Here is a 26,124-nt window from a genome sequence, read left to right on the forward strand (position 1 = left end):
TGCTGGTGACGAAAAATGACGAAAAATGCTGGTGACGAAAAATGACGAAAAATGCTGGTGACGAAAAAATGCTGGTGACGAAAAATGACGAAAAATGCTGGTGACGAAAAATTACGAAAAATGCTGGTGACGAAAAAATGCTGGTGACGAAAAATGACGAAAAATGGTGGTGACGAAAAATGCTGGTGACGAAAAAAGGACGAAAAATGCTGGTGACGAAAAAATGCTGGTGACGAAAAATGACGAAAAATGCTGGTGACGAAAAATGCTGTTGACAAAAAATGACGAAAAATGCTGGTGACGAAAAAATGCTGGTGACGAAAAATGACGAAAAATGCTGGTGACGAAAAAATGCTGGTGACGAAAAATGCTGGTGACGAAAAGTGACGAAAAATGCTGGTGACGAAAAAATGCTGGTGACGAAAAATGACGAAAAATGCTGGTGACGAAAAATGACGAAAAATGCTGGTGACGAAAAATGTCTTGATCCCTCGCATCAAGTTCCTTCCTGAAGCTGGACAGTTCCCTTTTGACTGGGCCAGACGACAGTTTCCGATCCGCACTGCTTTTGCCACCACCATCAACAAGTCCCAAGGGCAGACCCTCAGAAGAGTGGGAGTCTGGCTACAGTCCCCTGTCTTCAGCCACGGACAGCTTTATGTTGCCAGTTCAAGGACGGGTGACCCAGCAGCCATGACGTTTGCCATACCGCACCAGACATACCACACTGAAAATGTGGTTTTCAAACAAGTGCTTCTTCCACATTGAGGTAAAAGTCTTGCATTCTTCCATGTGCCATTTGTAATTGCTCTACATAATTGACAATACCTACCGCTTCAAACACAAATCACTGTCTTCACTGTCACATGATCCATAGTGGACGTCTCACATGGTGTGCTTCCTTCCCGCCTTCTCCATTTCTCCCATTCTGCAGCCTCTGTCATGGATGACTATCTGTGTAACCTCAGCCCGTTGCAACTTCCCTTCATGGTCAAGTGCTCCTTCACAAAGAGGTACGTCTGCTGCATTGTCACATGTGCCATTTCTCATTCATCTACATAAATGCTGCTGACATTGACGCAAATTACCACTTCACAGACATTTCACTGCCTTGCCCGCACACCAGCGCCCGTTCCAGAGACCATCTCACAGCAGTCCTCCACCACCTGCAGTGGCCCCCCGTCAAACAAACAATCCACTTGAAAACACTACTATTACTACAGTTTTCCCCCCTAATCAACGTGACGATGAGCTGACTAATTGGTGGTTGCCAAAGTCGTTGTGATACAGGGATACACTTTTATCCCGCACTGTTCCAACAACTTCTGGCACCACATAGGTCACAACCCCCTTCTGCTCATCACACAGCACCACAACCGCTGTCATCAAAGTCACCGCTGCCATTCAGCCATTCTGCAGAGCCTCTCATGACAACCTGTGCCACCTGCCGGCCTTGCAGCTTCTTTCCTGGACTACTGCTTCGTCCCCCTTGAGGCAAGGTTCATGCATTGTTACATTCCTTTCTCATAAATCCACATAACTAATAGTGGTGCTGCTTAACACTTCACACACATGCCTTTCCTTTCACATCATCCCTCTTCAACATGTCACATTGTGTGGTTGATTCCTGGCTGCTCTTTCACTCCCATTCTGCAGGCCCCGTGTTGCCAATCTCTGGAACCTGATGACGTGCCAACTTCCTTACATCATGGACATCTGCTTCTTCCCCATTGAGGTACATCTGTTCCATTCTTCCATGTGTCATTTATGCTTGCACTACATAATTGTCAAGGCCTACCACTTCACACAAAAGACGCTGCCTTTACAGTTACATTCTCTATGCTGGCCATCCACATTGTGTCCTTCTTCCCGCCTTCTGTCTTTCTCCCATTCTGCAGGCTCTGCCATGAATGCCACCGATGGAAACTGCATCCCTCACAACATTCCTTCATGGGGAAGTACTCCTTCACAAATTAGGTACATCTGTTGCATTGTCACCTGTGCCATATCTCATTCACCTACATCACCGATGCAGACAATGCTTCTCACCACTTCACTAATACACCACTAGCTTACGTTTCACCTGTTCCCTGATGGACATGCCAGACTGCGTGCTTGACTCCTGCCTTCTCCTTCTCTCCCATTCCGCAGGCCCAGCTATGACAAGCTGTCGTCCTCAGCACGTTGCCACTGTCTGCAACACCTGCTCACTCCTACATAATTTTCTACAAATACAAAATCTTCATTCCCTTTCATGCAAATAAACTCCTCACTTCGTCACATGCAATTCCGTCTATGTCATTTATCTCACATTATTGCACTTCCTTTTCACATGTCATCACAACACATCTTTTCAAAATATCCATTCCTATGCAAGGCCCAGTAGCAAACAAAAAAGCACACAACCCCGCAAGCTATTCCGCCCTACGTACACACACACACACACACAACACTCACTCACACGATCAGGTGGCAATAAGGTTAGTCTGCAATGAGCCAATATTCACAACGCCTCTTTGCAAACAACAGAATCCCACGATCCACCTCCCTTAAAGGAGCATACATCCCATCTTAATGCCCACTCTGTGCTGCAGCGACACAAACACAAAGACAGACAAACGTAGGCAGCAGCGAACGCAAAGCCCCGCGCAGCTCTAGTAAATGGATAAAGTGGTTAAAATGTTTATGATGCTACCTTAACTACTTTAGCTGGGAACCCCCTGAAATCCCCCCAAGGACCCCTGGGGGTCCCCGGACCCCACTTTGAGACAGGCTAAGAGCTTGTAGCTGCGTTAGCATTTGGAACCGTATCCATCACACTGTCAGAGCTGGTGTGTGGACTTCACGTCTGATAAACCATTACAATACCAGTGGTCCTCAAACTTTTATGTTTCAAGGACCACCATAACGGGTCTATTTGGTTCCATTTGTACACTAAAGAGTTATAGACCTGTAATGGTCCATTTGGTCATCAACAATTATAATGATAATGAAGGATCCCAACCCTACACAATGAACATAAAGAATAAAACAAACCATATAAGGGTAAATACAACACTATGAACAAAGAATTAAACAAACCATGTAAGGGTAAATACAACACAATGAACATAAATAATAAAACATAAAACCATAAAAGGGTAAATACAACACTATGAACATAAATAAAACAGACAATATAAAATGGTAAATACAACACTATGAGTAGGGCACTGCAGGGAATTGAACCCCATCCTGGTAAACCAGGAGAACCACACCAGAGCCTTTGTTTTTATGTTGTTATTTACAAATCATGGTAACATTCACTCATTTACATTTCAACAGTAAAGTCACTTCACAATTTTCAATGTAGATATTCATCTATACTCTTTGTCCAGAGTGACTCACAATAAACAAGGTAAACACATACATAGAATACAATCACATTCAAATACAGTAAATGGAAGTTAAAACAAAACATACATTACAACTGAAATATTTTTTGTGCAAATATTACATAATTTCCAATGATATTATCCATATCCAAGACTAATGCTATTATGTAATTTTGACAAGCCTATGAAGTCATGACGACCAAGAAGAAAACAGGAAAACAATAACCCAAAATACATGTCAATAATTAACATTACAATAAAAAAGGAGAAAAACTAAAACAAAATACAGATAAGATACAATAAACTAACAGATATTCAAATTAATATTTGCACAAAAAAAAACTCTTGCTGACCTCCCTCATCTATCCCGTCACAGTTCATCCATTTACCAATTTAGTTTATCCACTTAACAAGGTTGCCATGTTAAAGGACAAGTCCGGACTAGAATAACAGACTTTTGTCCTACTTTTATTGATCCCAAATGACTGGCCATGGAAAATTCATGAACAGGCCATAAATAGGTAGCCATGTTTTCACTCCACACAAACTTTAAGGAAAACTCCTTAGACAGAGATTAAGAAAATATATTTGCATTTTATTTGTTCATGCTCATAAAGCGCTCCAAGTGCTAAAAGTGAAAAGTGCAACAGCAAACGTTTGGGTCAAAGGACCATTATCAGTGCATCGCCTACTGACCGCTGTGAATAATGAAGCTTTACCCACAAATGACAACACATAAATCCACATCACATACAGCGCCTATGGTCATATGTGATGTGGACTGACGTGATGAAGACTTACCTGCAAATGACTTATAAGTGACGTGAAATGATAAGACGAGACGCAAATCAAATTACGCAAAATGATACGAGACATAAATCCACATCACATACTACACTACACTACACCAGACACACACTATGGTCATTATGTGATGTGGATTGACGTAATGAAGCTTTAACCGCAAATGATTAGATCTGATGATATAGCACTGACGATGGTCTTATGACCTAAATGTGTGTTGCTGCACTTTTCACTTTGAGCACTTGGATCACTTTATGATCATGAAACAAATAAAACAAAAATAGATTTTCTTAATCTGTCTATCAATCTTTCTCTTTTTCCTTTAAGTTTCCTACATTTTTTAAAAATAAAACACTTACAGAAATAAAAAGTTCTCATATTTCAAAAGAACCTCATACATTTAAGGCAACAAATGGACCCTGGTCCGTTGTTTCCCAAGTTATGGGTCGGGACTCAATGGTGGGTCGTGGACACATTTTCTTGGGTCATGAGTAAATACCCCCTCCCCCCCCCCAAACCTGTTAATAAAGTATTCAATCAAATCAAAGATCTACAACATCAAAACATAACCCTATCGATTAACGCTCTGTACATGAGCAAAATGTAGTTCACAATTAAGATTGCTTTTAAAGGAAAAACTATTTTATTCAACACTTTTTAAAGCTCTGTGGATTTTTTGTTTTACTTCTTTTTTTTTTTATGACAACCTGATAATGCATTTAATCATCGGGTAAACAATACATCATATTTTTATCAAAAAAACAAAGCAAAAATATCCACAGAACTTACAAGTGTGAAATACAATCTTGACTCTTCCAAACAAAAACATTTAGAAATTTGTAATAATTTAATCATTACAGACCATAAATGTGAAGCCATGTTAACATCTTTATACAAAAGGAAAACCGGTTGAAAAAAGACTCACTCCACAAAAACCTTAAGAAAAACACCTTAGACAGAGACTAAAAAAATATATTAGTGTTTTATTTGTTCATGCTCATGAAGAGCTCCAAGTGCTAAAAGTGAAAAGTGCAGCAGCAAACGTTTGGGTCAAAGGACCATCGTCAGTGCCTCGCCTATTGTCCGGCATGAATAATGAAGCTTTACCCACAAATGACAACACAGAAATCCACATCACATACTACACTACACTACATTACGGGCATTATGTGATGTGGACTGACGTGATGAAGCTTTAATTGCACTGACGATGGTCCTACGACCTAAATGTGTGTCGCTGCACTTTTCACTTTGAGCACTTGGAGCACTTTATGAACATAGAAAAAATAAAATAAAAATATATGTTCTTAGTCTCTGTCTGAGGAGTTTTCCTTAAGGTTTTTATGGAGTGAGTCTTTATTTCTGCCAGTTTTAATTTGTTTTTGAGATCAGTCAGTGAATATTCCTCTTTCCTTTTAGCATCCTTCATTTGTTTTACATGAATAAAATACAATATTTAGAGTAGTAAAACGTTCTTATGTTTCAAAAGAACCCGATACATTTAAAAACAAAAATCAATCAAAGAAATTCAATTTAAAATATTAAAATAAGAGTAATGAAAACAGCAGATCTACAAGCCGAGCTTGTAGATCTGCTATTCTCACTAGGTCCCAGGGAGACATCACATTTGTCTTTTGGGTCTCGAGCTAAAACGTTATGAAAATCTTTACACTTAAATGTTTACATTCCAGTGTGTTTTTGCCATTGCTTGTTTATTGATAATTTCAGATCCAGATTCAAACAGTGACTATTTTTTCTGGGGTCAAATAGTAAAATGAAAATGAATTAAAAGCACATATAAGAAGCAAGCAAAATAGAACATGTGCTATTTCGTGAAAACAACAAATCTAAGCAATAAATTAGAAACAAAACAAAAAAAAGAGGTTGTGAAAATAGATTTACATGCTCGTTGTGAGCTTGCAAATCTATTATCTTCACTAGTTTGGGTCCTGAGCTAAAAGGTTTGGGAACCTCTGCAGTGGCACAATGCCTGGTAGCTGTTAAATATAGAGCTAACACATTTTGAATGACATCAGTTATGACTGTAATGTTTAGAATGCAATCACACAGTTATGACTAATGTTTAGTCATACAGTGACTTAGTCATACAGTGACTGAACTGCCTCTTACACAGTGTCACAGTGGCTGCTAGCTGATGCCTATGAGTTCAATTCAAAGTTTCAATTTAAATGGTGCATTTATCTATAGTACCTTTAACCAAAGCACTTTGTAATGTGCATTACATTCACCAACATACTTAGCAGGGGGAGAGATAGAGAGATGAGGGATGAAGAGACAGAGAGAGGGATAGATAGAGAGACTCGTATAATTTACATCATTTGTGAACGATTGACATAAATCATACGAGGCGCATATGACGCAATGGCAGCAGCATTCTTTGTTTCATGTTCTCTGCATCAGTCTCAGTCCAGCATCAGTCCATTTTCTTCATTATTCTCCGGCCAAATGACGAGCATTGTACGCAAACAACGTGAAACGAAGTCCACATCACATACTGGTCATATGGTTGTATGTATTCGTTTATATTATATTATTATAATTATTATTATTATTATTATTATTATTATTATGTGATGTGGATTGACGTGATGAAGCTTTACTCGCAAATGACGGCACAAATAACGAGTAACTATACGTGATGCACATGCCGACATCCGTCAAACACCTTCACATCACATACTGGTCATATGCGATGTGGATTGGCGTGATTAAGCTTTACCGCAAATGACGCAACGCAAAATCAATTGTGCCAATATTTGTCAGCAATACAGCAACAGCATGAATGACATTAGTACACAACACTATGAATGACATTAGTACACAATACACAACATACAACACAAGCAACAGGAATAACCAAAGTCATTAAATGCATATGATATGAATGATGGCCCTACATCTCTCCCTGTTCTGACCTACTGTAAACAACGGCGTGTACCTCGCCTAGAAGAAAAGAATTGCCGACCGATGTGAATGACGAGCTATCCGCAAATGTCGTGAAATAATCACAAAATCACATAAATCCACATCACATATAACCCTAACCCTACGACCAGTAATGTGATGTTATTATTATTATTATTATTATTATTATTATTATGTGATGTGGATTGACGTGATGAAGCTTTACTCGCAAATAGCCTGAAACGGTACAACGGCAATACAATTACGCGAAACGACACACGACGTAAAGGACGACATGCATCACATATCTCCACATATGTTCATATGTGACGTGGACTAACGTGATGATGTTTTACCCGCATATGTTGTGAAATGACACAACACAAGACATACATCACATCAATGCACATCACATACGGCCCCCGTGTACGGTCATATGTGATGTGGGCTGACGTGATGAAGACTTACCTGCATATGACGGAAGCGACGTGAAATCAAATGTAATTTTTACCCGCATGTGTTGTGAAATGACAACACATACATCACATCAGTCCACATCACATACTACACTACACTACACCACACCATGGACTTATGTGATGTGGGCTGACGTGATGAAGACTTACCTGCACGGATATGACGTGAAATCCTGAGACGCGACGCAAATCAAATTACTTAACGCAAATGACGCGAAATGCTACGAGACATAAATCACACAAACGCTGGCCGTGACCCAATAATAAAAAAAAATGGTCCAGTCCCTTACATATTCTTCAGGAATGACGGGCATTGAACGCAAACGACGCAAACCGCTGGCCCGCCACCCGTTAAATTACGCAACGCAAGCGGCGCTGATAGTGCAAATTTTACAGTTAAAGCAAAAAAAATGTTTAGTTGATACTATGACAGGGCAAAAAAAAAGTTATATTTTTAACTTGATCAAAAATAGATAAAGCACAAATAGGTTTAACTATGTGAGTTTGCTATGTGACCAAGAGCCACATATACTATACCCTGTCACTATATTATACAACCTAGTATACATATACTGTACCCTGTCGCTATATTATACAACCTAGTATACATACAGTATACTATACCCTGTCACTATATTATACAACCTAGTATACATCTACTGTACCCCGTCACTATATTATACAGCTTAGCGTAGGCCTACATATACTGTACCCTGTCATTACATAAACAGCCTGGATACGTATACTGTCAGTACTACGAATAGAACCAAATGGACCAGTGACGGGTCCATTTGGTTCCATTTGTAAAAAACTCAAAGACACAATAGAAGGAAAAAAAGTTATAACTTTATTCAAGCAAATAATGAAGAGAAAAGAGGGGAAGTTAAAGTATGGAGGTCAGGCAGAAACCTTGTATGTCCAAAATTGTTACTTTTTAAAATGGACACAAAATAACCTGTGTTCCAATGGATCCAATATAATTATCATGATCTTTGCGTTGTGAGCTTGTAGATCGGCTGTTTGTACTGCTTTAGTATGTGACACTGTCACACGGTATGACCAAGTAAAGAAATGTCTTTACGACAAAACATTTGTTTAATATATATATATGGTTTCTGCCCAACAACCAATGATAGACCGTGTCACTACTATCACTTACCTTGAACAGCAGCCACGACTCAAACAGCAGATGAAATTAAAAAAACACTAAGAGAGAAGCAAATGACACCACGGACATCATTTGCTTTCTCTTTTAGTTTGCACAGACCTACAGCATAGATGACTGTTAACACAGTGTTAATGGGGCTACATGCTACCATAATGATACCAGAGTCCAGACATAAATCACATAGCTCCACATCACATATATTTGTACACACAAACCACTAGTGAAGAACTAGTGCAATAGACAGGCAAGAAGAAAGAAATGTGTTTGTGAAAAGAAAGATAGACAAAAATAAAAAATCGATCAAATAACTCAGACACAAAAGTAAATAAAAACAAATAATCTTGTTATTGCTTTATTAAAGCAAAGAATAGAGAAAAAGAGGAGAAGTTACGACCACATATGGTCATATGTGATGTGGACCGATGTGATCAAAGTTTTGGGCGCAAATGACGTGAAACAATAAATAAAATCACATTAATCGACATCACAGAAAGGCACATGGTCCTATGTGATGTGGACCGACGTGATGAAGCTTTACCCACAAATGACGCGATGCAAATGACGTGAAACGATAGACGACGCAAATTACCACATACATGGTATGGTAGCATGTAGCCCCCTTAACAAGCAGCAGCTGCAATCAAAAGGTTCCTACCTTCCTGCCATCTTCACTTACGGACGTCTACTTCTTGTCATCTTCGTGTTCTGTAAAGACACAAAAAAGAAAACAAAAACGTTGAGTTGAGCAGGCCTTACAGGGTGACATTTTGGAAGCCAAGATGGTCTGTAGAGCCATAAGCTGGTCACTGACAGGGCTGTGTCACCATTATGGCATTTTACTTGAGTAATTGTCACAAATAATTGTGATTAAGGATTTAATTGTATTGTACATGAACATTGAACATGTTTGAAAATAAATCAACATTTTTGTAACTAGAAGAGTGGGCACCCGGGAAAAGTGGGCACTTCAATGTGTAATTGGCCATTTCTATTCCTCAAAGTAAGTAATTAAGTAACTTAAAGGAGTAGTTCACCCACAAAATGACTTATTTTCTATCAATTGCACACGCCATGAAGCCTTAATTCATGGATTTGTTTTTGTCGCATTCCTATGCCAATAATTAGATACCGGCTAATGTATCCGGTAGGAGACACAAAGTAAATTATTTGTGTCTCCTACCGGAAATACACCCGGTCATCAAATGATTGGCTTAGTAATGAGACAAAAACTAAATCATGAATTCAAGGCTTCATGGGGTGTGCAATTTATAGAAAATAAGTGATTTTTTTGGGTGAACTACTCCTTTAAGTACATGCTTTGAAGATGCTTGACTGGCCTACAGCCACTGTGGGCATAAAACAATACGTTTTAGGTCTGATAATGATGTACCCACCCGTACATGTTCACATCATGTATACTTACTTAAAAAGGGATAGTTCACCCAAAAACATACTTTTTTTTCGATTAGTCACCCCCCGGAGCCTTGAATTATGGACCGGTAGGCACAAAGGAGACTCTTTGTGTCTCCTACCGGAACCGCTGCCGGTCATCAAATTATTGGTTTAGGAATGAGACAAAAACAAAAACATATTCATGAATTCATGTCTCCATGGGGTGACTAATCCATAGGAAAAAGTGTTTTAAACCGTTGGTTCTCAAAGTGGGGTCCGGGGACCCCCAGGGGTACTTGAGGGGGTTCCAGGGGGTCCCCAGCTAAATGATGGACAGGAACCAAATGGACCCTTATGGGTCTGTAACTCAGAGAGTGTACAAATGGAACCAAATGGACCCTAACGGGTCCATTTGGTTTCATTTGTACACTCTCAGAGTTAAATTGACATTGGTTTTACAATGTGAATTGGGGTCCCAGAGGTATAAATGCCACTAGATGGGGGTCCGTAGCCTAATGCATGTCAAACTGGGGGGTCCTTGAAATGAAAATGGTTCAGAATCACTGCTAGAGAGCCGTAAAAACCTTCTCTTATTGGGGTCCCTGGCTTATCTTTTCAAATGGGGGTCCGCGGGGTAATAAGTGTCAATTAGGGGGTCCTTGACATGAAAAAGTTTGAGAACCACTGTTTTAAACTATCCCTTTAAGACAGGGGTCTTCAACGTTTTCAGGCCAAGGTCCCCCTAGCTGAGAGAGAGATGAAGCAGGGACCCCCTCTATATTGTATAAAATTGTGTTTGGGATAAACTTTTGCTGCTCTTTTTTCCCTCTACACCTATAACTCTTTGCTAAAAAATAGCCGATCTACAAGCTCACTACGCCTTGCAGCGCGAGGCGTTGTGAGCTTGTAGATCTGCCATTTTTGGCTTAAGTTCTCCTCAGCAAAGGGATGCTAAGATTTGGCGGACCCCCTGTAGTAACTCTGGGTCCCGGACCCCCTGTTGAAGACCCCTGCTTTAAGAACATTTTGCAAATTCTTCATTTGCTTTACATTTTGGGAGAAACATTGCCAATTTAGCAAAGAGGTGCCGTCTATTCCTGTATCAAACACCATGTTCAAGTAAAGTCTACAAGTTTCAGAAACAACTAAAGACAGTGGCTCTCAAATGTTTTCATATCAAGGACCCCCACATGAATATTCATTTGGCCAAGGATTGGGCCTCTTCCTTACTTCCTTCACATTACCACGTTACCAATGATACAAATGAAGGCTCTGTTCTATTTAGTGTAGCACAGTGGTTCTCAAAGGACACCCATAACTCTGAGTGTACAAATGGAACCAAATGGACTGTAATTTGTTTCCATCTGTACACTCAAGAGTTACACACCCGTAAGGGTCCATTTGGAACAGAGCCTTCATTAGCATCATTGGTAACACCTGTGAAGGGAAATGAGGAAGAGGCCCGATTTATTTCCAATATGGCCGCTGATTCCAAAACTCCAGTTTGTGCCTCCTACCTCCAGCATGGTTGTGTGTTACAGTGAAATTGGTGACCTTCAGAAAACATGCGACCATCTTGTGGACTTCACAAAAACATCACCACGTCCAAATGTAAATAACAACCGTTTGTTTATGAACAGAGCAACTCTGTTCATGAACTAACAGCAGTGATTTACTTTGGATGTTTGACATGTGATGGACACTATGGACACATCTTTTGCCAGGTCACCAATTTCTCCATAACACTGGAGGAGGCAGAATGTTGAGGGTTGGGATTCGGCTTGAAAATAAAACCACAGACGTCTTGGTTCAGCTCTCAGCCGCTAGACCAGTGGCTCTCAAAGTGATGTCTGATACCAGTCATCAGTTACCATGAGTATAAACCCTAGGGTTTATACTAGACCGGTCACAATTATTAAGCAATAGCCTAATTGCAATTATGTTTTGCATAATCGTCATAATCATTACCATGTTAATAATGTTCATATATTTTCAAACATTTTGTGGAAATAGCAGATCTACCAGCTCAAAACGTGTTGCGATGCGACACGTTCTGAGCTTGTAGATTGGCTATTTCCACTCTGCTAATCCCACTATGAATGTATTTGTTGTAATTAAATGATGTATATTATGTGTCATATCTACCTTGTGCAACTTTTGTTTACGAAGCCCTAAAAGCCAAAAATAAATTACATTTGTATTCATAATGTTCCCATGCTCAACGTCAAACACAATTAAATCTTTCATCGCAATCAATCATGTGACAATGAATCGTCAACTTCCATTTTGTAATGGTGACACAGCCCTAGTTTATAATGGCCAGCAGTGGTGGAAGAAAATACTGATTTGTTTTTACTTAAGTAAAAGTATCACTACTGCAATGTAGAAATACTCTGTTACAAGTTAAAGTCCAGAATTCAAAATTCACTTGAGTAAAAGTACAAAGGTACAGGTATCAAAATGTACTTGAAGTACCAAAAATAAAAAGTACTCATTATGTAGAATATCCCGTTTCAAAAGTTTTCAAAATATATTAAAATCTTTTAAAAATAGCCGATCTACAAGCTCACAATGCGTCGCATCGCATTGTGAGCTTGTAGATCGGCTAATTTCAAATGGCCAAAATGTATATAGGGCTGAAGTGGTTAATAATTGTTTTTCTTAATTACAGTAAAAATCTACAGAGTAACTAAAATAAAGTTTTCAAATAAATGTAGTGAAGTAATAAGTACAATATTTGGATCCGAGATGTAGTGGAGTAAAAGTAAAAGTATTGAAATTTGGAAATACTCAAGGAAAGTACAAATCCCTTGAAATTGCACTTAATACAGTACTCAAGTAAATGCACCTAGTTACTTTCCACCACTGCTGGCCAGGTGTGATCCAGGTACGTACCGTGTGGGGCCTCCCGCCGCGTGGTTGAAGATAGCTGGTATTAATAGAGCCGCGTAGGTTGTATGGCACCACGTCCCGAGCACCGTACGCCTTGTATCTCAAACGGAGAACGTTCGTTGGCACCGTTATACGTTTCAGCTCTCAGGGCCTCGTTGTTGCATCGACGCCATCGAGGTTCCATCTTCAAGCCCCTTGTCCTGAGTTACAGACACTCTATTACCAGCTATCTCCTGATGACTCCATCCATCCTTTGAACCTTCCCTGAAGCATTCATACAGTGAGTCAAACGCTGAGTCATAGCTAGGAGCCATGACTCAGCGTTTTTAACTCACTGTATGAAGTAGATTTAGTCCACTCTGCAGAAGGTCACATGATTAACCTGCAAGACACAGATATACACCAACATTACATTTAATATATTGTATAATAACAATAATAATAGAAAATACAGTTTTTAAGTAGGCTATAGTGCAGGGGTGATACAACTTTGATGGTGTATAGGGCCACTATATTTCCACACTCACTCCAGAGGGACACATTGCATATTATTGTTACTGTCGGGCAGACGCCTCTTATCTCCATATTTTCACTTTTTTTGTAAATTAAATTCGTCATTCTAGTATGTCACACAAAAGTAGCAAAAAATAGCTGATCTACAAGCTCAAAGCGCGTCGCATCGCGACGCGTTTTGAGCTTGTACTAGATCAGCTATTTTGGAATTGGAATCCTGACAGTTTTTTTTTAAATTTAATTTCAAACGGATTTGCTTATAATTAAGTTAACTTTATGAACTTAAATACAAATACATTGGATATAAAGTCATTGAACTAATAATATAGACTGGAGTAATTAAAGCGGGTCATGATTGCATGTTTGGAATTGGAACAGCTGAAATCAATAACATATATCACTATTAACCTGCGGGCCGCATTAAGTTAAGGTGAGGGCCGCGTGTGGCCCCCGGAACGCCAGTTGCCCATGTATGCTATAGTGTTAACCCTTTAAGACCGGGAACGCGTCAGTGTAAACACTTTAACCATTATCTTACACTTTGGCTATTCAAAAATAGCAGATCTACAAGCTCACCGAGTGCGGCGCTATGAGCCTGCATATCTGCTATTTTTTTGAAAAATTGTGAAAATTTCTGAATTTCTTTTACTCAAATTTTTGCTTCTGTGGGGTCCCTGGAACAAATATACATATCATTTTGGGTGGTCCTTGTCCTTGACATGAAAAAGTTTGATTATAGCAACATAAGTTTTTTTCAAAAAACGTATGATTTAGAACATTGGTTCTCAAAGTGGGGTCCGGGGACCCCCAGGGGTACTTGAGGGGGTTCCAGGGGGTCCCCAGCTAAATGATGGACAGGGACCAAATGGACCCTTATGGGTCTGTAACTCTGAGAGTGTACAAATGGAACCAAATGGACCCTAACGGGTCCATTTGGTTCCATTTGTACACTCTCAGAGTTAAATTAACATTGACTTTACAATATGAATTGGGGTCCCAGAGACATACATGCCATTAAATGGGGGTCTGTAGCCCTAATGCATGTCAAACTGGGGGTCTTTGAAATTTAAAATGGTTGAAAATCACTGCTAGAGCCGTAAAAATCTTCTATTATGGGGGTCCCTGGCTTATCTTTTCAAATGGGGGTCCGCGGGCTAATAAATGTCTATTTGGGGGTCCTTGGCACGAAAATGTTTGAGAACCACTGATTTAGAAGACATTTGTAGAATCCCCCAAGAAGCAAATATTAGTGTTAAAAATGTTCGCTTTAAAAAAACATATTGAAAAATGTGGACACATTTTCAAGTTGTACCATCAACAGTAGCAGATCTACAAGCTTGAAACGTGGCACAAAGCAACACGTTTTGAGCTTGTAGATCTGCTACTTTTGCCATTTTTTAAATCCTGAAAAGTAACAGTTTGGGACATTCTATGGTTTCCTCCCGATAGACGATATTATAGTTTCATCTTAGCCTTAGATCAAGACTCAGATTTCTTATCGATTTTGATATCGATATTTAGTTTAGATTACTTATTATCCTGCCTGAGTGTTATTTATCTTATGTTACAATTTAGCTCAGTTTAATCTCTATCCTTAGGCTTTTACATTTGTTTTGTTCTAGATATTTCATGAAAAGTATGAAATGTGAAAAGTGCTGTACAAATAAAATGACATTATTATCATTATCCTATCTTTGACATTCTTAACACTCTCCAAATATAGTGTTTGTTAGTTGGTTCCATGTTAAAGTCTCAAACATCTTGATAAATGTATGTTACTCTAAATATAACGTGTTTATCCCAAAGCCACAGATGTTATCCCACCATACAGACCCTTTATGTTCGGTAATATTCCGCATTATTCGATAAATAAATGTTTCAATCTGGTCTGTCTGAACATCACTGTATATATCATTCAATGGGTGTAAGTGGCGCTGTTGCAGGTGAACACCGGTATTACACCCCATGTAATCCAGGAAATACAATGACGTTCATCCACAGAGGGGATTAAAACACTTCTTTATTAATCTATACTGAACATTAACTGTACGGATAACATCTGTAGCTTTACGATAATCACTTTATATTTACAATGCATACATAAGTATAGACGCACGAGCCTTAAACACAGAACCACAAACTATTTGGTAAAGTGGCTGTTGCAGCAGGTAAATGTCCATGTAAATGTGGAACTAGAACGGCGTTCAGACCAACCCTTATACAGTCTATGGTTCAGACGCACACGGGACTAAGACGCGTCTTTATTAAACTCTACGTAATATTACGGAACACAACAGACCCGTATGGACGGGTAACATCCGTGTCTTTGTGTTTAAACACTTTATATGTTGGATTGGGTTCATTTATGAGGATTTATGATCCGTTTAAAACTACCAACAAACATCAGACTCGATCACCATAAATAGACCCCTTAACAGACGACGTCACACTGGCTGCACGCAGCCAGTATGCGCGCAACTAAACCCATTATATCAGGTCTCGTTAGGACGCGTCTCACTAGCCAACACACACAAGAGGGGGTTGGGGTGTGCTGAAACCAGTGCACCCCGAAACAGGTTGGGAATTGATTGCGTGAAACAATCACCTGTGCGTCCAGGCTCAATGTTAGTAAACAAATAATTGGTCTATAATACAATCCCTGACGGGCCGTCTTGATCCAAGACTAAAGTAGATTTATAAACACACATGTACATATGGCAGGGTTAGATCTACAAACGCCCACACAGTGAGTGTTTAAACTTTAGATATAAATCAAACATTACCTTCAGCAGAGCGGCGCGACGTGGTGCAAGCTAAAATGTTTGAAAGCAGACGTGGGGCGCTTGCGTCTGTTTTAAATCCGTATTCACATCCGGTTTAAAGCCCCGCCTACTGGATCCGGTGCGTTGAACACGTTCAAACGAACGTCACATGGACAAACCATTTGCGTTTTCTGACCGGATCTTCATCCTGCAGAGTGAATAGATCCCCACAGACTGCTTTTTACTCATCAACACTAAATCATCTTCACCTGTGCAGAGCAGCGGTGTAAAGTAACTAAGTACATGTACTCCTGTACTTACGTACAATTTTGAGGTATTTGTACTTTATTTGAGTATTTTCAATACTTTTACTTCTACTCCACTACATCTCAGAGGCAAATATTGTACTTTTACTTCACCACAATTACTTGAAAGCTTTAGTTACTAGTTACTTTATAGATGTTTAATATGATTACAAAACATGCATTAACCACTACAGTCCTATGCATACTTAGGCTATTTGAAATCTACAAGCTCACAATGCGTTGTGAGCTTGTAGATCTGCTGTTTTCAAAGCATTTTTACACATTTGGAAACTTGTGAAATGGGATATTCTGCAAAATGAGTACTTTTACTTTCAGCACTTAAGTATATTTTAATGTGAATACTTTTGTACTTTGCATATGTGAATCGTGTATATTTACATATTTGAATAAATTGTCTATTTAAAACCAGTATGTTTTAAAACAAAAAAAAATCGATTCAATTTAAAATACAGCATCACAATCATTTTAACCACTTGATCCATATTTTATACTTTGGCCATTCAAAAATATCAGATCTACAAGCTCACAGCGCGTCACTTCGAGGCGGCGCAGCGAGCTTGTACATCTGATATTTTAAAAAATGTTTGAAACATCTTGAAAATGTTTGGAACGTTTTGAATGATGTTGAATTTCTTAACATAACTTTTCTCTTCTGGGGGTCCCTGGCACAAAATATTTTTCAGATGGGGGCCCCTGGGCCAGGGGGTCCCTAGGGGTCCGTGGCCATAAAGCATACGTTAATGTGGGGGTCTCTACTGATTTATAGCATCCATAACTAGACGCGTCGCAATTCTGGGAAATTGCAAAGTGTGGTTGCGCTGACCGTATCACCAGGGGTGCAATGCTCAGTGGACGGGGTTGCACGCCGAGCAACCACTTATTTGGCCAGGGGGACGCGCAGGCGTCGTGATACGGTATCACGACTCGAGGGATACGCCGGGAGGAATACCGTCGGAGGCCGTGCGACGTGCCATTCTGGTTTTGGACTCCATGATTGGTCAAGTTCAAGGATTCTGCTATCTTTCATGGTCTTTTATAGAAATACGTGAAGCCTGGCTTCATTATTCAGGCTGGACATAGCCTGGCTTGACAAGGCCTAGCTCGACAAAGTCGCTCCTTTTCAGCCTGGCTTTGCTTCGAGGAACGGAATAAACAAGGCTTATATGGACCCGACTTTGTCAAGTCTGGATTTGGCTTAAGTCCAGGCTTAGTTTATTCACCTTTTGAGGAACAGGCCCCAGAAGATTGTCAGGAGACATGGTCAAAAACCAGGAGACTCATGCGGGAGGAGTGTTGGCAGCCCTGGTCTTGGGACCTAAGGCCCAAAAGAGAAATTTGATGTCTTTGCGGGATCCTCTGGTTCGACTCAAGACTCTTTTGGTTATTGAGTCTTGGGACTCATTTGTTTGGATGCATGGCGCTATGGGCGCATATAATAGGCTATGGCCTTTATGGACTTGTATATAAATTGTATATATTTTTGGATGACTTGTGCATTTAATTTTCATTTGGGGATGAAATGAGATTAAAGAGATTTAAACCGATTCCACCCTGTTGCCCCCACATTTGCAAGACCACTTTGGTAGAGGTTTGGGTTGTGTAGTTACTTTGCCATCATGATGTAACTCCAAAGGTGGACAAGAAATAAAAAATAATTTCTCCATTGACTAGAAATTGATAATTCAAAATATGCTCCTCATTGACTTACATTCAGTGAAGAGGCTCTTTTAAACCCATAACTTATAATTTTTATATATATATATATATATATATATATATATATATATATATATATATATATATATATATATATATGTATATATATATATATATATATATATGTGTGTGTGTGTGTGTGTGTGTGTGTGTGTGTGTGTGTGTGTGTGTGTGTGTGTGTGTGTGTGTGTGTGTGTGTGTGTGTGTGTGTGTGTGTGTGTGTCAGACATTTTTTTATATGTGTGTCAGACATTTTTTATAATATTAAAAAAAATCTGTAATATATTATCAAACATCCACCAACAATATGAACTATAGTGTTAACAGAGTGACAATGACATATCACATGAGTCATTGTGAAACAATTATGATTCATGGTCACACACGATTTCAGTCATATAATTAATTTGATTATATCTTATTGTATTTATTTCATTTTATTTGAATGCAAGGTCATGAAAATGAGTCCATATTCAAACACATGTGTTGAATTAACTGTGGAAAAACTTGAAGAACAAGGCACTGGATTAAGTAAACTTGGCTGTTAGCCTGCTCCTGACCAGGCTAACTTCACAGCTAAATTGCCATGGTAACTAAGGTAGGCTTGCTTCAATTCTCTTTCGTGGAATCGGATAAGGCTAAACTTAGCCAGGGTGAACTGGCTAAACTAATCTTCAAGATAATTCAGCTTTCGTGGAACCGATTCAGCCCTAATCCTGGCTAAATTAAGCCAGGATAGGTGGTAAAGCCAGGCTTTAGCTCTAATTCACCTTTTGAGGAACAGCAGGCCCCTGGTCTTGATGGGTTAAAGCTATGTAAGTGTTATGTACTACCTTTCCTGACAAAGAGAGGTAACTGCAACAATGTCTGACTCTAAACTACAAACAAGATGGTGGCTCTACTATGCAGCATTGTTTCCAGCAATCCAGCAGAGTTGTACTGTATACAATAGAGCAATCACTGTACTTTGATATGAAAATCATTTATTGAAACCAGTGAAGCCGACGCTTGTTTTTCCACTCAACAAAAGTTAGTAAATGTGATCGTGAGGAAGACAAGCTAGAGGTAGCGGACCAGCTGAGGGGAAGAGGAGCGAGCTGGGGAGGAGGAAGAGGCTGAGGTGCACACCTCCTTTAGTCAGGAGGATGGAGACATGGCTGCAATGCTTCCACCCTGATAGCAGGCTGTGACTTCCACTTCCAGATGCAATGTTCCCGGGAACACACCTTGAACCAGATTGAACATCACAATATTTTAGTTGGCGTGCAACTATCAATCAAACTAATAGATTTACCCATTAAGACCTGAAGCAGCATCTGTGTCACATTTTCATTTGAGCTAAAAAGCATTATTATACACTTTGGCTATTCAAAAATATCAGATGTACAAGCTCATAGCGCGGCACTGAGTGTCGCGCTACGAGCTTGTATATCTGCTATTTTTGAAAAAACTTGAAAATGTGTGAAAATCTTTGAATGTATATTGTTTAAAGCGAACATTTTTAACTCTATTCTTTGATTCTGGGGGTCCCTGGAACAACATATTTTGAGATGGGGGTTGGTGGTCAAATACATATCATTTTGCGAGACCTTGACATGAAAAAGTTTGAGAACCACTGATATAGAAACATACGTTTTTTTCAGAATACTGTTGGGATCTAGTAGACATTTTGTAGAATCAGCCTCAGGTCTTAATGGTTTAATCGATTATTTAAAAAATATATATATATATCGAGAATCTATCATTTAATCAAATAATCAAATAACAATCAATACTTATTCTGAGCCATTATAGGCCAAGTCATTATAGGCCAAGTGTCACAAAATGTCAAAAATACACAAGCTCACAACTGGTCGTATAGCAATGCATTGTGAGCTTGTAGATCGTGTATTTTCACTATTTTTGCATGACACCTTTGTGTGGCAAAGAATAAAATAACGCTTAAGTTGTTAATCGATTCGTTGATATAGAAAAAAGAAACGAAAAACGCAAATAGAATAATTGCTAGGAAGATAATCGATAGTTGTAGCCCTACTGTAGATATTAGTGACCCAAAACAATAGCCACAGCAACACTGTGGGCCATTGATAAGTTGGAAACAATAATGTTACATAATTAATACATACACACATACATAATACAACAGGTTTTCTGTAGAGAAATTCTTTACCAAAACCTGCAATAAGCAATCTCACCCATTGAACAATGGCTGCGGTCCCCCTAGATTGAATGTGCACTGCATAGGGGGGCGTACTGTCACACTCCATTCCTGTGCTATCGTCCAAGTACCCACACTTTGTCACTGGAAGCTGGAGGAAGGTGGTGAGTTGCCTCAAATTGTTCTCGTAGGTGAGGAATGCTTTCTGGCCAACAATGTCATCGTCCTCACACCATACTCGAGGATGCTCTGGCGAAGAGGACATGGTGTCCGGTGTCGGGGGCTCTTCGCCGTCGGGCGCGTCACGCTGCACCGCAGCGTTAACGCTGGCGGCCGGGAGGCTCGTTTCCACTTGAAAAAGTCTCTGCAGAGCGCCACCACCCGTTCTGCGTTCATGGAGAGAGAAACGTGAGTTACAGGCAGTGGTGATAAAAGTACTAAAAGTTTTTACTTTAAGTAAAAGTCCAGAATTCAAAATGTACTTTAGTAAAAGTAGAAAAGTATTGGTATCAAAATGGACTTAAAAACAATTAAAATAGCTGATCTACAAGCTCACAATGCGTTGCGACACATTGTGATCTTGTAGATCTGCTATTTTCAAATGGCCGAAATGTATATAGGGCTGAAGTGGTTACTGTATGTTTTGTAATAATAATCAAAATCTACAAAGTAACAAGTAACTAAAGTTTTTTAAATAATTGCAGTGGAGTAGAAGTACAATATTTGACTCTGAAATGTAGTGGAGTCAAAGTATAAACAAATTGGAAATACTCCAGTGAAGTAAAAGTACCTCAAACTTGTACTTAAGTACAGTACTTAAGTAAATGTACTTAGTCACTTTCCAAAATGTCCAAAAATTGTTATTTTCACAAAAAGAAAAGAAAAAAAGAACCAATGGATCCAATGTAGTTAGTATCTAGTCACAAGCTCTTGTTACACTTTTAATTGGTTCAATATCATACAGACTAAACCACTTTCACTTGACAATCGCATTGTGCCGAGCTGTGAGCTTGTAGATCGGACTATTTTTGCAACATTTGTGCGACACTAATATGACGATGTAGTAGGGCATTAATTTATGAAAAACATAAAAAGTTGAAATATGGACGATATGATGGTGACTAGCAGGATGTGTCGATCTATAATAAAAAATGAATAGCAAAACATACCGTGCACAGAGAGAGGGTACATAGTCATCATCAGAACCATCCTCCTCTTCGCCATACCAGTCCTCATCAGAACTTGTAGTAACCCCCATTTTGATTCTTGGAAACAAACAAAAAACACATAAAAGCAAAAGTAATAACTAATAAGCTCTCATGTATCCCTTCTGACAAGTGAACAAACACACTGGTTATTTGTAAAGTATGATATTTTCCCACCTTAAATGTCACTGGTCACATTTGGGAAATTGTTCATTTATGTTCTAAAGATGTCTGGCTATTCAAATATAAAAGAAAATGAGAGTCTGCACACTGGTGAAAACTAACATTTTGATCAAGAGATCTTTATCAGTAATCAGCATCTGATGAAGATCTCTTGATCAAAACGTTGAATGCAATAAACAGTGGAGCTTATTTTTCACCAGTGTGGGGACTTAACTCTATTCTCTTTGATGTAAACTGTTGCTTCAGTGTTTTTCTTATATTTTTAAGAGCTAATGCAATCAAACTCCGGCTTCTAGTAGAAGTTCAAACGTAAACAAACCAATGTTTTTGAGTTTACACATTTAACTAACCTGTCAGATTCAGCTCCAATGCTGGATAACGGTGGGCGTGACTTCCTGGGCTTAGATTCCAGTGGGCTGTACAACATGTAGTAACTGTGTAATACAACATAACAACATGTAGCAACTGTGTAGTACAACATAAAAGCATGTAATAACTGTGTAATACAACATAAGCTGCAATCAATACAGCAGATCAGTTATCATCACAGCTGAGCTGACCACTCAGCTATGACATACAGTCTACAGTTAATGCACAATGACTATTCATCAGTGTTTACTGATCTCATAGTGCATTTGGTTCTCAACCTGTTCAGGCCGTGACCCCCAAAAAGAATCATATTTGAACTGGGGACCCACCCCACCCTGATACGAACTTGGAATATAGGAGTTGAGGCATTACATTTAGTTTGACTCAGATAACTATTGTAAAAATAGCAGACTACAAGCTCACAACGCCTCGTAACCTTGTAGATCAGCTACTTTCACAATTGTTGCCTCTTTTTAGTTTTTTGGTTACTTTTGATGCAATAATGTCTTTTCCTTTTCTTTTTTCTTTTTTACTAAGGTATTAAAAAGGTCTTATATTAGTTCTTATATAGTTCTTAAATTGTCACTTCACTGCAATCTGGAGACCCCCCCCAGTGAATGAATGAGGCCAGACTGTGGTGGCTAACGTCTTTCATCACATTGTGTAGGCTGAGTGAAGTAGTGGATCTGACTTAGCAGTAGAATACAACTCTCGTAGACGTATTTATGATTCTGACGTTTTCAATCTACGAGAGTTGTAGGGTTCACCCCCCATGGACACAGGGACTTTCAGCACTATACCCCGTAGACACTCCAAACATGTACAAATTGAAAATAAAGGTGCTTACCCCCATGCCACAAATGTTAACTCTCGCTACGGGGTAGTAGTTTAAATTAAACTACTACCCCGTAGCGAGAGTTTAATGTAATAATCCATATCTTTCAATAAAGAAGTGTTCTAATGCTGTCTGTGGCCGATTCTGTCGGAAGTTCCCAATGGGCGGTATTGACGCGCCCATCTGGTGAAACCCGGAATTACACTCAATGTAAATAGGAAGTAAACGAGGGTGAAAAAATGGCATTCGGCCACAGACGGCATTAAAACACTTCTTTATTGAAAGATATGGATTATTACATTAAACTACTACCCCGTAGCGAGAGTTAACATTTGGGTGGGGGTAAGCACCTTTATTTTCAATTTGTACATATTTGGAGTGTCTACGGGTACCATGGGTACATTTTCCCCTTGAAAAACAAAAGATATAAAACAAATTTTAAAGACACTATACAAAATAATACTACCAATACTATTACCACACTGTAGTACTATATACTATAATACAACAATATGCCTATAATTTCTTTGGGCATGTTTTCTTTAGCTTTGTTTAGATAAGATAGTGGAGAATAGGAAAGATATATTTTGCATCTTAAGCAAATTTTTAAATGTTTTTCTGTGTTTCTTTTTTTACCTACTGTACACAGCACTATAATATAATTCAGCACGTCATGGGATTATAATTAAAAAATGTGTTGAAACAAGCATTACTTAAACTGGATACTGATGCTTAACAGCTTAAGTATAATATTTTGTGGGCAGTGGTGGAAAAAGAAGCTGATATGAAGTACATTGGAGGTATAGCTATATTTCAGGGCAAGCATTGTTTCAATTAACTTTCAAAATGATGGAAAACATTCTCCATGAATACTATAGTCTACATCAGCGTCTTCAATGTTTTTCAGGCCAAGGATCCCTTAGCTGAGAGAAAGATTAAGCAGGGACCTCCACTACATATTGCATATCATTGGGCTGCATATTACACTTTTTCATAGATAGCTTCATAGACTTGTTTTACAGCACTATTAGTATCTACTATCTAGTATCAGTATCAGTCCCTGTGTCCATGGGGGTTGAACCCTAGGCTACAACTCTCGTAGATTGAAAACGTCAGAATCATAAATACGTCTACGAGAGTTGTATTCTAATTCTACAGCTAGATCTGACTGTCATGCAGCATGCATGACAGTCAGATCTCCACTACTTCACACAGCCTACACAATGCGATAACAGGTGCATTATTATTATTATTATTATGAATATCTTTACGTGTCCAGCAGCAGCAGAGCGACGTCCGCATCGAGCCTCAGCCCCTTGTCCTGCTGCAGCTGCTTCCAGCGCGGATAGGCGGAGGCTCCGATGTTGATCCTGGTCTGAGCGCGCGAGCGGTCGGCCTCTCTCTTGGCGATCTGACCCGCCTCGGACCGGCAGCGCTTCTTCTTCCTCTTCCCCTGCATGGGAGACTGCAGTGTGGAGGAGGCCTGCCGTTTGGTGCTTGAATGTTCCATAGTAATAACGGAACTGAATGACACATGGAAGAGGAAGAGAGAGGAGCTCTGCTGCACTTGCAGCTGTTTGTGGAGCACCACTTATTTTATTTCATTATTATTTTTTTGCTGCTACTGTCAGTGTTGCCAGATTTTGTGAGAGAAACAAGCACCAGGTCTTGGAAAACAAGGCCAAAAGAAGCGACTATATAGGCTACATAAGCACTTTAAACGTTTTTAGCTTGTAGATCTGCTAATTTCAAAAACTCTTTGCAATCAAATGTGGAATATTTAGGAGTAATTTTTGAAACATTCTGACAACACAAATGCTCCCTGGCACAAAACATTTTCATGAAATTGTTTAATAATATTTTTTTTTGGGAACAAGCCTAAATAAGCAAGTAGGCTACACTTTAGAAACAAGCCCAAAATAAGCGACTAGGCTAGATGAGCACTTTGAACCACCTACTGTATACATGGGCTATTTATTTGAAAATAGCAGATCTACAAGCTCTTAGATCTGCTATTTTCAAAAAGTATTTGGAATAAAATATGGAATATTTGGATTTTATTTTTAAACCATTCTAACACAAATGCTCCCTGGCACAAAACATTTAAAACATTTAATAATATATATTTAGAAACAAGCCAAAAAAACTGCAACCTGCAATTGACTACCAACATTTACAAGCAACTGTACAGAAGAATAAGACCAAAGTTACTTATAATAAGCAAACATGGCAACACTGGTAGTTAAGAGAAATGCGTAACTTCCGGTGCGCCGTCTGCTTCAAATAACTTTATTGGCCATTATTGTCAACGTACCCATGAGGATAGAATGTCTGCTGGAGTCAGTAGTGTAAAAGTAACAAAGTACATGTACTTGTGTTGCATGGTGAGCTTGTAGGTCTGCTGTTTTCAAACCTTGTGAAATGGGACATTCTGCATAACGAGTACTTTTACTTTATATTTTGACGCCAATACTTTTGTACTTTTACTCAAGTACATTTTTAATACCAGACCTTTACTTGTAACGGAGTATTACATTATAGTTCTACATTGTTGTATTGATACTTTTACTCAAGTAAAAACCACCCTTCAGCCACCACAAAGATGCTAGTTGTATTAACATAGTAACTCTACCTTAAATACAATTTAATTCATTAAAATAAGTGGACAATTTGTTTTAGTTGTTTCCTCCCTAAAAAAATATTCTTGTCTCTCTAATGCCATCTAGTGGGTATTTGTTATATCGGCAGGATGAAGTCTCCTGTTCATTGGTCAACACTGCATTGTATTTCTGTGTTCATTCATGTTGGATGTGTCTAATGGAAGGTACATTTTCCACTTGAAAAACAAAAGATATAAAACTAATTTTACACTATACAAAATAACACTACCAATACTATTACCACACTGTAGTACTATACTATAATACAACTATAGCCTATCATTTCTTTAGGCATGTTTTCTTTAGCTTTGTTTAGATAAGATAGTGGAGAATAGGAAAGATATATTTTGCAATTAAGCAATTTTT

At 38.9% G+C, this 26,124-nt stretch overlaps 1 protein-coding gene across 3 annotated transcripts; it reads right to left on the minus strand.

The window, feature by feature from the left end:
* Positions 1–18,862: 18,862 nt before the first annotated feature.
* LOC311050350 (uncharacterized protein) lies at positions 18,863–24,666 on the minus strand. Of its 3 annotated transcripts, none has more exons than XM_084064366.1 (5): positions 24,370–24,666; positions 22,245–22,328; positions 21,676–21,771; positions 20,642–20,892; positions 18,863–19,574 (listed from the first exon to the last, which is right to left on the minus strand). In XM_084064366.1, the coding sequence occupies exons 1-5, from the start codon at positions 24,606–24,608 to the stop codon at positions 19,486–19,488; spliced, it is 759 nt and encodes a 252-aa protein (XP_083920492.1). In that variant the 5' UTR covers positions 24,609–24,666; the 3' UTR covers positions 18,863–19,485. The 3 variants fall into 3 exon arrangements, with proteins under 3 accessions (XP_083920492.1, XP_083920491.1, XP_083920490.1); XM_084064365.1 differs by having other exon boundaries at positions 20,544–20,892; XM_084064364.1 differs by lacking the exon at positions 18,863–19,574 and having other exon boundaries at positions 19,887–20,892.
* Between the last annotated feature and the right edge of the window lie 1,458 nt (positions 24,667–26,124).

The sequence above is a fragment of the Gymnoscopelus microlampas genome (genome assembly GCF_963454915.1).
Source record: "Gymnoscopelus microlampas genome assembly, chromosome: 8".
Taxonomy (NCBI): Eukaryota; Metazoa; Chordata; class Actinopteri; order Myctophiformes; family Myctophidae; genus Gymnoscopelus; species Gymnoscopelus microlampas.

Excerpts from the sequence above, each read along its gene's own strand:
- LOC311050350 (XM_084064364.1), bottom strand. The coding sequence starts at position 24,608 with ATGGAACATTCAAGCACCAAACGGCAGGCCTCCTCCACACTGCAGTCT. Across the intron at positions 22,329-24,369 it reads GCTCTGCTGCTGCTGGACAC|TTACTACATGTTGTACAGCC; the intron begins GTAAAGATATTC and ends TGTATTACACAG. Across the intron at positions 20,893-21,675 it reads GTACCCTCTCTCTGTGCACG|AACGGGTGGTGGCGCTCTGC; the intron begins GTATGTTTTGCT and ends CCATGAACGCAG.